Here is a 12,930-nt window from a genome sequence, read left to right on the forward strand (position 1 = left end):
GCCATGGTCCACTCCATGTTTTCAAGCTTTCCATATATAGGATGAAGCTCTGACCAACTATACCAGAGGAAACTGGAGGATGATGTTTCTAAAACTTTTGACCGGTTGTATGTGTGTATATATATATATATAAATCACTACAGAGACATAAAACACACATCCTGCTGAAATAAAACTTTCCTCTCTGAGATGAAACACTGGGGTCATATTATGGGTTGATGATGTTTCACAAAAACAAAAGAACAAAGTAGACGCAAAAATGTTTAATGACTTAAAACACTTTGACATTTTGAAGTTAAATAGTCCGTGTTAGTGACACCCAGCCTGTCGAGCTTTCTACTGCACGGCACTGTCTGCTGAACTTGTATTGTGTTTACTGTGTGTAAGGAATATGTGTATACGTGTTTCTGATGGCACAGCACAAGCGCCCATTCATAAAGCAAAGCATTAAATTGTGGAGCACTTTAGTTATTATATGTCACTCTCTGATGGTTCATCTTTGTTCATTACGAACCCCGAGTCTGAATCTTCGTTCGGGCCGAGGGACACGTGGGCATCTAAAACCACGCCCGAGTCACTTTGAGGCTGGAAAGTTGCAAACGTGGGGGGTGGTTTCTCTAGTGTGGCGGTGTTTTGACTCGGCCTGTTGCGGCGCAGTGACTTTAGAAGCAGGGGCTGCAGGGAGCGCTTAGAGGCGGGTCTGGACGGCTGCAAGGTGCGCCTGTTGATGTGCTGGATGGTGAGGCGGCACCGCAGCACCTGGACAAACACCTCCCTGAACTGCCTCGACGAGAGGTTGTAGAGGAACGGGTTGATGACGGAGCTCAGGTAGAAGAAGGAGTCGGCCACGGGGTGGAGGGTGACGTAGCTCCGGAAGAACGTGATCGTCCAGCGGGACTTGGGCACGGCGGCCATCATGAGACGCCGGATCTGGTTGGGAAGCCAGCAAACCATCAAGGATCCCACAATGAGACCTGGGAAGAGCCAGAAACAAACAAACAAAAACAAGAAAATGAAAAGCAAGTATTTGACTATAAGGAAAAAGTGCAATCCTGTGGTAAACATATGTGAATATTAAATTATAATAATTTATGATTACAATAATTTATTGCGTTCTCTTGGTCTGTTGAAAGCTGTGCCTGCTTGCAAGTGTGATAATAAAACTCTGAAAGGCATTCTTTGTTTTGGACAACTTTATTGCAGCTTTATTGCAAAGACACAAATACAAAAATAATGATAATAAAAACATGTAAAATATGGGATGAAAAAAGTTTATTTAAGGGACAAAGGTAAAAGCTTCATAAGCTTCATAAAGACTGAAAACGGGGGAAGAATTGTAATATCTGTTAGTTTAATCAGAGGTGCAGTGACTCCAACACAGTAGCACCTGATAAACAAACTTCTAAACAGAACAAGGAGTCATTTCTCTGTCTTGATTTGATTTATTCATTTGCACATTTAAGAAAATATTTTAAAATGTTGTGCAGGAGAGATGGAAGCCAAGAAAGGCTTTTGAAATAATACTTCTATGTGAAGCAAAATTATGTTTAATGAAAAGGAACTGGAAGCGCTGCAGAAAGCAGGTTAATACAAAATCACAATGCAAGAAATATGACTTGACTTTAAAAAAAAAAGGCAGCAAGGTAACAAAGGGTAAAGCACAGCTATACACTCACTTGCCACTTTATTAGGTACACCTGTTCAATTGATTGTCAACACAAATATCAGCCAATCACATGGCTGCAGTTCAGTTCATTTATTCATGTAGAGGAGATCAAGACAACAAAGTTCAAACTGAGCATCAGAATGAGGAAGAAAGAGGATTTAAGTGACTTTGAACATGGTCTGGTTGTTGGTCTGAGTACTTCAGAAAAACTGCTGATCTACTGGGATTTTAACTCACAACCATCTCTAGGGTTTAACAGAGAATGATCCGAAAAAGAGAAAATATCCAGTGAGCAGCAGTTGTTGATGTGAGAGGTCAGAGGAGAATGGTCAGAGTGGTTGGAGATGATAGAAAGGCAACAGTAACTCAAATAACCACTGGTTCCAACCAAGGAATGCAGAATAACATCTCTGAACACACAACACGTCCAACCTTGAAGAAGATGGGCTACAGCAGCAGAAGACCACACCAGGGGCCACTCCTGTCAGCTAAGAACAGGAAACTGAGACAGTTCACACAGGCTCAACAACACTGGACAATAGAAGAAAAACGTTGCCTGGTCTGATGAGTCTCGATTTAAGCTGAAAAGGTCAGAATTTAGCAAAACATAAATGTAATATGTAGATGTTAAAAGATGAATTAAAAAGCTAGAAATCTTTACTGGAGAGTGACATCTTCTATAGTTTTTTAAATAATGATGGCGGGGATATTGCTTTTAAAGATGCAGGTAAATTGTCCCATGAGGAAGGTCTTCTGTATTTTAAGGTGCATGGATTAAAAAGCCTTCTCCATTTCCAGTCTTTATGTCGTAACAATAGCCAGTTATCACATCTAACAGAGGAAGAAATTAGGAAACCAATCAGCGCTGCAACTTCTCAGCAAGAAAATGAATGTATATTTCCCAAAAAGTCCTTTACTGTGAACACATTCTTCTATACGTGTTCATTTATTGAGTTTTTCTGACTCATCTGGTTCCATTTAGTTGGTTTCCTTGTTGTGTTTTTCTCCCAAACTGTTAGAACCCTTTAACACGAACGGCATCCAAGACTGAGTGTGTGAGTAACACAACCCACGCAGCCTGATTACACATTAGTTAGGACGGATCCATCAAAGGGAAACATGTGGCACTGACCTCTAGGACACAGGATCTTACCGAGTAGCATCTAAACACATTCATTCAGGAAAACACTGTAGGTTTTACTATTCACTCAACAGCTTTAGACACAAATTATTTACATAAATTGAAGGTTTCTGCATAAAAACTGCTCAGTAGTGCTGATTAATCGACACATTGGTTAGTTGATTGACAGGAAATTAATCAGACACTACTTTTATTATCATTTATTTATTTTTTGTTTAAAATGTGTAAAAAATATCAGATTGATCTATTATACAGCAGCAACAATAAATGGTGCAATGACACAACCATAATGCATCAGTACAGTCACAGCTGTACTTCATCATTTTTTACACACTAAGTGACATTTGGAGAACATAGTTTGTTCTATAGACTTTTTGTTCACAGTAATATTACCTCTGCAAAGGATCTGAATGTGATTACTACCATTAAACCAGCCCGTGCTCTTATTTGGTGCAGGGACAAACAGAGAACCTCTTTTCTCTAATCTGGTGTTTATCCGTTTCCCTGCAGTGTTTTTAATGGGATTACACTGGGACCAAACAGACTTTCTGCATTCACAAAATGACCTGACTTGAGACGACGCTTCCTGCTGAGGAACACAAATATAAACACGTTTATTCAAAACAGAGCGTCCAAGGCTGCAGAGGAGGAGGAGGATATTTATCTCAATGTAATGTGAGAAAGGAGAAAAAAGTGTAGTTGTTTTTTCAAGAATCATTCTATAAAATATAATTACTAGCAATGTACTGATTTGGTGATACATGAGGGGATAAATGTAGGTTCATCTATTCAGTTGGAAATAGAGATTTATACTAGGTGGGTTTACATGGAGCCAAATTATCCGATTACAATAAGTTTAGTTTTTTTTACACACATTTTATCTATTTATTTTTAGACGTGTGCTTAGTTATTTTTAATTAGTACAATTAGATCTTCCACATTTTATGAACCAAATGAATTGAAGACAGGTGGCAGATTTGTTTTTGATGCATCCACAGCTGTAACTAGGAATAGATTTACAGCTAATTACGTACTGACACTCCTGTCAACCACAATGCCATGACATTTTTGGTTTTGAGTAAAACGTCTTTGCAAGTAATAGATTTATTTGCACATTTAGACATTTATGCCGATTAGGCATAACATTATGACCACCTTCCTAATATTAAAGTGGTGACACATAGAGAATATTCTGCTAATGTGCCTGCTTTTTTTGACTGTTCAGCTCACACACGTGTCTTGTTTTCTCTGCACATGCTCCAATTATGTTCCACGTTATACTGAAGCCACAGTGCAGGTCCTGACATGTCCAAACACAACATCTCCATGGGGCTAGAGGCTCGTCCATCTGTCTGCCGATGTGACTTAAGTCTTCTAGCTGTTAGGAAAGATAAACCCAAGAGCAATGCATGCTGTTGCCTGGCAGGGTCACTGAACGCTTCATCACAAGCTTTTTGTTTTGTTTATTTTAGCCAAATGGCTTTTAATCAGTGCAAACAAGAGGTAGAACACAAACCTAATGGAAAAGCAAAACTAAATCATGCAATTTGTCTTTCTTAAAGTATCACAGGGTCTGTATTTTTATCCCTAATGCAACAAAGGCAGAACTTGACCCTTGTGTGTCTGCAGAATGTAGGATAGATGTGTTATATGTGAGGCCAGATATAGGCCAGATACAGAGTGCGGTTTATTAAGACTGGCTGTACCATGCTGACTCAAATACAATGCGGTAAATCGTCACTGATGATAACTCGGAGTGAACGAGTCTAATGGAAGTTTGAGGACAAGGAAAAGAAAGAGATTCTGTGCGAAAGCACAAAGACGGAGCTCGTGTGTGAAAACTGAGACGAAAACGAGTCGTGAGGAGGATGAAATAGGAAAAGTAACAACAATGGAATACAAATGTCAGAGAAACAGAAGAGGAATGAGTGAGCGCAGACAATGGAGGCGTCAGGCTGTTTTCAGGATAAATACGACTTTGGAGGAGCCGATTCATTTTTCCCCGGAGGTTTGAAGATAATTAAAGATTCTACGATAAATGAATGGGCCTATTTGTGTCAAAATGTAATCTCCTATCATGTGACCTTTTCCAAAATACAAATACTTGATCAGCAGGGCTGGGTTTATCGCTCAAGGAGCAATTTGGTCGATAAGTGACAACTCCGGCTTTATTCTAAGGCCTGAGATTAACAGCATCTCGTCCTATAATGGAAAATAGAGGGTATGCATTGACTTTACTGCTGCTACATGAGTGGCAAGAACATGGTGAAATGTAGCAGTAAATACAGTGAGACCAGGAAAAATGTGGATTATCAGATTAAATTAAAGAGAACTGACAATGATCCATACGAACTACCAAACAACAAATGGTCCACGAATATTAACATGTGGCCAGAAATCCTGATATTTCCATGGACCTGATTTTATCACTAGGAAATACTTCACTTACACTAAAGTGTGACCTTTAGCTACTTTATACAACACAGCTCCAGTGGCTTTGTATTAGAGGACCCCCTTATTTGGAAAAACAGTGGATTAACCTCAGTTTCAGTTAGTTTCAGTTTCATTTCAGTTCAGATAAATGCAGCTAAGTAAAAGATGCTAACGCTAAGAGCTTTAGCCTTACAATACTGCCATGCTAATACTGTAGCATTTAAAGGAGGACGATGAGTGATCACAAATATTCAGTACCATGGAGACTTCGTACTGTATCAGGCTTTTTAGAGTCCAAATAAACATTTTCATTAAATACGCTGGTTGCTTTCATGGATTTTAAGGCATTTACAGCCGTAGTTGAGCCTTAAACTGTTAGTGAGCATTTTATTTTAGAAGAACTTCTAGATGTTAAATCATTCACATCCTCTTACATCAAACCACGAGTGACGCTGGAATTGTGACACATCAACACATTGTATTCGAGCATTTAAAAATGTCAGTGACTAACAAACGAGGAAGCTTTAATTGAAGGCGCTTCACTTTTGAACATGTGTCATAAATATGATGTGGGAGGATGATGCATTTCAGTGCTGGCATTTTAAAAGTTCACATAAGCTGGCACCACGACTGAGGGCTAACCCTCAATCTGTTTTCTATTTTTTATTTATATATATATATATTTATAGTCAGTGATTTACAGACAGTCAACAGACTCACTGCACAGTGAAACCTGAATGAAATTATCTTTTCACTTCTGCAAACAATAAATGGCCTTAGAGCTCGTTAATGAGGACGACAGATGGTTAAGATACACAAATTAGTGACGTACGGATCGATACTGAAATAACAATGCATCCGATACCAGGTCTTTACGCTCTTAAACCGATTCTCAAAATAAAAAAATATCGATACTTTTGATACTTCAGTCATTAACAGGAACACAGTGGAAAGAAGCTAAACAAAAGGAATTAGTTTATGGAACAATATGAACAAAGAAACCAAAGAATCCAAGTCAAAATTTAACATTTAAATGAACAATTAAAGCCGGTATGTTAAGGAAATATAATGAAATATGTTAGTTTGATTGTGTAGTTGTGGAAAAAGGTCTACGAACATTTATTTTTTGTTTTGTTTTATGTATCTAAAATGGAACGTGAACGTCAGTGTTGGCCAACAGCTTTTTTATTTTATTTTATTTTATTTTATTTTATTTTATTTTATTTTTATCATTATTTTGCCGCTTATTACGTTGTTGTTGTTTTTTAATTTTATTTCTTTGTAAATGATTTTTTTAGTGTTTGAAACAACATTTTCACATATTTTGTATGATGGTGTCTCTGTTTTTTCTTTTGTTATATTAGCTCAGCTAAATCGTAAATGAGTTTAAAACAAATAAATAAATGACTGATTCTTTATGTAGCTATAATTTGAAATACACTACTTTTTTTAGGTTTATCAGACACATTAGTGTGTATTTACAAAAAGTATCGGACCAGTATCGCCGATAACAGCCTGAATTTTACTCAGTATCGGATCGGAAAGGAAATCAAAGGTATCAAACATCACTAATTCAAATCCTTATTTCAGGGTTGCACCCCGTCTATGCAGCTGATGCTAAAAACGTTACACAGGATTTTAGGATTTTGGTGGAGTTTATCCCCGGTGTCATTGGACGAGACCCTGGACACGTCTCGAGTTTATCAACTATTCACATTCACACCTACGACCGGTTTATAATCAACTATTAACCTGACGAGCGCGTCTTTGGAGGGTGGGAGGAGGCCGGACAGAACCCAGTCGCCCGGTGGATTCAAACCGAGCTGCATTTCCAGTTGGTATATATTTGTTGCCGTGGACACAACAGGAGGATGTGGATTTGTAAAACTCTGCATAAATGCAGCTTCTGAGGAGGAGGGGCTCTCGAATGGCCCCTGGGGTGTCGGGTATAATTTGATTCTGAATCTCTGGGGCTCCGAGTCTTACTTTTAATTGCTAGTTGTTTCCTTTTTAACACTCTGAAAACTCAGAAATAATTGACTTAGAATGACAATGTGCAAATGTTTTTGTTAGAACATTTTTTCGTTTGATAAGTGAACGGGAACTTTAGGGAGGTTGTAGATTAATTTTCTCTTTGTAACTCGATTCATTGTTTCAGCTTGAAACAATGATCATTTGCTGGTAACATCCTGAGCAGGTCCTTTAAGTTCTTAAGCTGCTTTTAAAACTCTGAACTGAAGGTCAGTTCAGGAACACGTGCCATCCATTATCCTGACATCTTTATAACTGATAATAATAGTCCGAATTAATGCAGTACCTGAACCACACACGGCACTGATCCAGTTCTTGTAAACCTCAGAGAGGTGACGCATTGTGTGAGTTTGTTCTGAGGTTTGAAAAACATTGTTACAAAAGTCATTACTTAGAGGAATGATGCAGCTCTTTACGGATTAGCTGACTGTATTGTGAGAGGTCACTCTCGAATCAAGACAGCAGATCATGAAGGAAGCAGCAGCATCTCTGTATAAGGTGATTTTTTCCCTTCCCTTCTACCTGTCACGTCGGCTCGTTGACCACGACTCTGAGCGTCCGTCTGGAAAATTACAGCTGAGTCAGCAGATCAGTAACGACCCCTCGGAGAAGTTTATATGCAGCAGAAGTAGTGAAAGTGTGAGTGTTTGTGCTCTAGAGCCCACGTGCTGTAGATCCATCATCATCGTCATTATTATTATTATTATTATTATTATTATTATTATTATTATTATTATTATTATTATTGTGCAGTTGAATAGATCTTCCTCATGAACTGCAGTGAGCTGACAGCCTCATCAGTGACGTCCCTGGATTCAAACACGCTCATCGTCTTCCTGCCATGAGCAAAATATAACTCTCTGCAGAGAACCAGATCTACTAAAGGTTTGTGTGTATAGAAATGTGCAAAAAACGTAACTGATTTACCAACAACACGCGCTGGGTTGCGTCTTTCATTAGCGCATCAGCATCCAGTTTGTCTCATGTAATACGGGGCGTTTACACGCAACCACTCGAAGCACTGCAGCTTGAGGTAAGGAATGCAAATATACAAAATACAAGCAAATGAAGATTTGACAACAGATACAAATACTCGAACAACAGAACCGAAAACAGAAACGCTGCAGAAACTTTGTCTATTTGTGCAACTTTTCTCAGGATGCAATGCGTCCTCAGCCTCTGTAATGTTGTCACATGGGGAAAAACAGTGGGAAAATAGTGTGTATGTTCTACATGTACATGAATAATATCAGTGTTGTTTCTTGTTCACTCTTCTATATGTTTCACTGGCTATAAGAAAGTCATTCTCATAGCAGTTGTGTTTGCTATATCATTGCATAAACATGTTTGCCTTGTACGATCAGAGCAAAGAAGCTCCAGGAAACACTGTGTATTTGTCATTAAGGCTACTACTGAAAATGAAGATTTCATTCATTCATTCATTCATTCATTCATTTTTAGCAGAAGATTATTATGAAACATTTCTGGACAGGCTGTCCACGTCAAGCTTTCGCCCTTAAGGAGCGTATTTCAAGCATTTCCTGTTTCTTCAAAGCCAAAATCATTAATGCAGCTTCATTGGTATTTTCAGCCAGTGTTGCATTAATTTTTCTCCAAGATCTTGTATTGATGATGTCAGATTCTGACCACTGATCAAAGTCTTCTCCAGATTCTCGCTGGGGTTCAGGTCTGGACTCTGAACTCTTTCACTATCTGAGCCCCATGAATCGTATCAGAGAAGATCCATGGATGGAATAACCTGCTCATTCAGTACATTGAGGTAGTCAGTCGACTTCACTCGGCTACGTGTCAAGAGTGGAAGGTTTGTTTGTGTGTGTCTCTCTCCTCCTCCCTCGTTTCCTGCAGGTGGATGTTGGAAGATCGGCCGCCACCTGTGAACCTCCTGCTTGTTGGACTCTGCTCTTGTTTGACTTCTACACCCTAAAGGTTTGTGGTGGGAAGGTAGAGCCCAGGTAAGACCGGGGAAACCTGCACACTTTGCACTGTTACTCACTAGTTAATGGGTTGATGCACCAATGTAAGGTTTACTTAAGCCCAGTTGTAGAGAAGATAGGCAAACATTTTGTTTCTTTTGTTTTTCATATCAGAAAGTTCCTTCACTGTTTGTAAATAACTTGTAAATAAATGCTCTTCTCTTGCCACACATGCACCGTGGGTTGTTGTTTTACTGATTGTCAGTGTTACGGTTTTCTTTTCTAAAGAGGAACGTAACAGGAACAATGTTGCTGAAGGCTTGTGCCTATATGCTTAGTTATCAGTCACATTTTATTTGCATAGCCCTTTACAATATGCGAAAGGAAAGAGCTTTTACAACAAAACCATAAAGCAGTACATAAAACCAACACATAAAAACACAACTGGAAAGTGCTACAGCGCTGCAGGGTAAGTTAAACTGAAGTCTGTATGCGCAGCTACTGTTGAACTGCTGATAAACGCACAGTTTTAACTATTTTCTGGTAACTGCAGCAGATTTTTAAACTGCGTCCCTGTTCCTCTCAGTGAGGTTTATTATCATGTGGTTTTCATTCAGACGTTCAGAGAAGATCAAGGAAAGTTTCTCAGGTCTAATCAGGGTCTAACGTGATCTACAAGGTCCACCTCTGCATGAAAAAGTGTTCTAATGTTTTCTAAACCAGTGGTTGTCAACCTTTTTGTGGACCCTGAACATGCAAGATGACGCCTTCCTGCAGATGTTTCACAATAAGAGCATTATTTAGAAATGAGTGGCGTATGTCCACTGAAACAGTAGGGACCTCATAGTTTGAGTCGTGGTTCTGTGTCTCTTATTCTTGATCATGTTTTGAGTTTCCTGTGATATTTTGTTAAGTTTCTTGGTTTCCTGTCTGTTGTGCTTCCTCATGTTGTCCCTTGATTGCTTATTGGTTTCTCCCTGTGTGATTTCCCTGACTTGTTTCACCTGTGTCTCATCATCCCGCTGCCCCTGTGTGTATATACAGCTCTGCCTTTCCCTTTGTTCCCCGTCATGTTGTTTTAGTCCTCATAGTTTGAGTTTTCTTGGGTTTTGGCTTCATGTTTGTGTTCATGTCTCCATCTGTTTGTTTCCCTGCCATGCTTTTTGCTCCATTTTTTAATTTTTGATTATCCTGCCATATGTTAAGTTTGTATGAACAGCATCATGCAAAAACTTTGAACAATGCAACCATATAAAGTAAATTCATCTTGATTTCCTCCATTAAAATTAAAAATGCTACAAAAGTAAAAATAAAAGGTCGTCTTATGTCCCAACATAACACCAAGTATTTCAACGAGTGCCCTGTTAAGGGTTAAACATACAGGAAATGATTTAAACAGTTTAGTTTACACAATTAAATAGATAATTAATAATCACAGACATTGCAGGAAATGCAGTTGATTATTAAAAGTTAATGAACAGTAGCTCAATTAGACAAATGACTTAATTAGACGAACACCCTGCAAAGAAGAGCTCTGCATGACACCATTATTCCCCATGTGGTCCTGTTTGTCCAGTCACAAAGGGATTAATAAATAGTTGCAAGCACTGAATACTAATTGATGACATGTCTAAGAGCTGAACGGCTGTTAAACTATGTTAACTAAACTTTTTAAATCATAATTTTGAGTAACTGTTGTGTCGTCTGGACATCACCCTGGTCTAGGTAATATGCCGATGACTGATGTTGAGGAATCAAGTCGTCTATTTTCCCACTTTTAAGATACATTTAGTGTTCATTTAGCGTTCATTTAGCGTTCTTTCTACGCCCTCCAGGAATCAGGCTGTCCAGACTGAGGAGACGGACTCAGAACAGGTAAATCTACCACTGAGGCGCCTGGATGAAAGCCAGACGATGATGCTCCGTAGTCAAATAAATATTCAACAGCGCAGGCGGAGAAAACATCACTCTCAGAACTCCCACTTTCACTCTTTCACTTGGCTTTTTCTTTTTGCTTCCAGAAATACCACACACACCTGCATTTTTATAGGCTGCATAAAACTTTCATAAATACAAAATTTATCTCATAACTCAGGGTTTCTGCAAATAGACCGGATCTCCACGTCACTGATGCCCCTCATTTCCATGAGTGGAAATGGCTTCATGGACCAGAACTGAATAATCAAGAGAAGTGAAATATTCCCTCCAGTATTTATAGACACTGTCTGACTGAGGACTGAGGACTCAGTCTTGCTGGAGGCCTGAACAGCCGTAAGAGAAAGTCTTGATTACATATTGATTTAAACAGTAATCTGTCAAAAAAATGCCGAAGTATTAATGACGGAGCAGATGGTGAGTGGTGAAGATCTGCATGATAAGAGGAGTCAAAGAATGAGTTTCTTCACTTATTCGTTGAACAGTTATGCAACTGATTTCATCTTTAGTCTGTGTGAGATTCACTGCAACATGAACCACTGAAATATATTTATTACTTCTATAAACAAAGAATATCAGTATTTTTTTTATTTGGAAATGAAGATGTTGCCTAACATTAATATACTTTATAGTCCTGTAACCGTTTGGCCTAAAGACCCTTCATGGTTTGTAAACAATGTGATGTTTTTTTAGGGGCGGGGCTTAGCTGGAGGCAAAACATCTCAAATGCTATAGCCTGTGAAGGGTGATCAGTATATTTCAATTGGAAGGAAAACATATATTTTAGAGAATATACTAATACACTCACTCCCTGAGACTGAGTGTTAGTTTAAAAAGTTGACTCCGAAGTCTGGTCTGACTTTATCAAGTGAAGTAACGTAGTAAATGCAACTTTTGCTTGGACACCCCTGAAACATACAACTAATGTTGTGTTAGCTAGCAGTTAGCGTTAGCATTAATATGTAACAGCAATCTCCCAAATAATTAACTTAACAAAATTCTATGAACACAGAGGGGCTGCCTTTGTCAGGTGAAGTCTCTTCTACAAAGAAATTACCATTAAAGTTGAACGATTCCACTCACTTAGGAAGTTCAAAGAGTAGAACTGTGATGTAGCCTGGTCATTTTTTTATATAGCTGCTGCCATGTCCTTCATTTGATATGTTGGTATTTGTCAAACAGTCAAAGGTTTAAATAAAACCAGTTCATATGTGTATCCTGAAGTCCTTTTTAAACCTTTTAAACTTCAGAAGAAAGAACTCTGGACCCTGTTTAAAAAAGTAACTTTTACTCTGAGTACATTTTAAACAAGCTACTTTGGACTTTTACTTAAGTACCTTTTTTGACCAGTACTTTTATGTGTACTTTAGTAAATTTTCATCCTAGTAGTGGTACCTTGAGTACAATATTTCAGTACTTTCCAGTAAAGGGTAACGTAGTAAAGTAACTTCTGTTTGGAAACCCCTGAAACACATGGCGTTAGCTAGCGTTTAGCATTAGCATTAACAACACTCCCCCAAATAATGATTAACTCAATTTCAGTCACAGTTTATTCTAAGCCATAATCTTATCCAGGCTGAAACTGATACTGCATTACATAATAATCTGACCTGATATGAAGTATATGTGTTATTGATTAGGGGTTAGATGGTTAGATTGGATGAGACATCCAATCATTTCTTTTAACTGCGAAAGCCAAACCAAGTTGTTCATGACTGGCAGTGGCCGGGATCAAAGTTCAAGTTAGTGTTTTTAATTTTTACGGTTTTGACGTCATTTTCATAGTTGAC

The 12,930-nt window shown here is 38.5% G+C and overlaps 1 protein-coding gene across 1 annotated transcript in view; it reads right to left on the bottom strand.

The window, feature by feature from the left end:
• Nucleotides 1-51: 51 nt before the first annotated feature.
• The window catches only part of gpr39 (G protein-coupled receptor 39), a 33,133-nt gene continuing 20,254 nt past the window's right edge, over nt 52-12,930 (bottom strand). Inside the window, exon 2 of the mRNA XM_047600082.1 lies at nt 52-974. Within this exon, the coding sequence (XP_047456038.1) occupies nt 472-974 (503 nt within the window). The 3' untranslated portion in view covers nt 52-471. The remainder of the gene's footprint in view (nt 975-12,930) is intronic.

This window comes from Mugil cephalus, chromosome 12 (genome assembly GCF_022458985.1).
Source record: "Mugil cephalus isolate CIBA_MC_2020 chromosome 12, CIBA_Mcephalus_1.1, whole genome shotgun sequence".
NCBI lineage: Eukaryota > Metazoa > Chordata > Actinopteri > Mugiliformes > Mugilidae > Mugil > Mugil cephalus.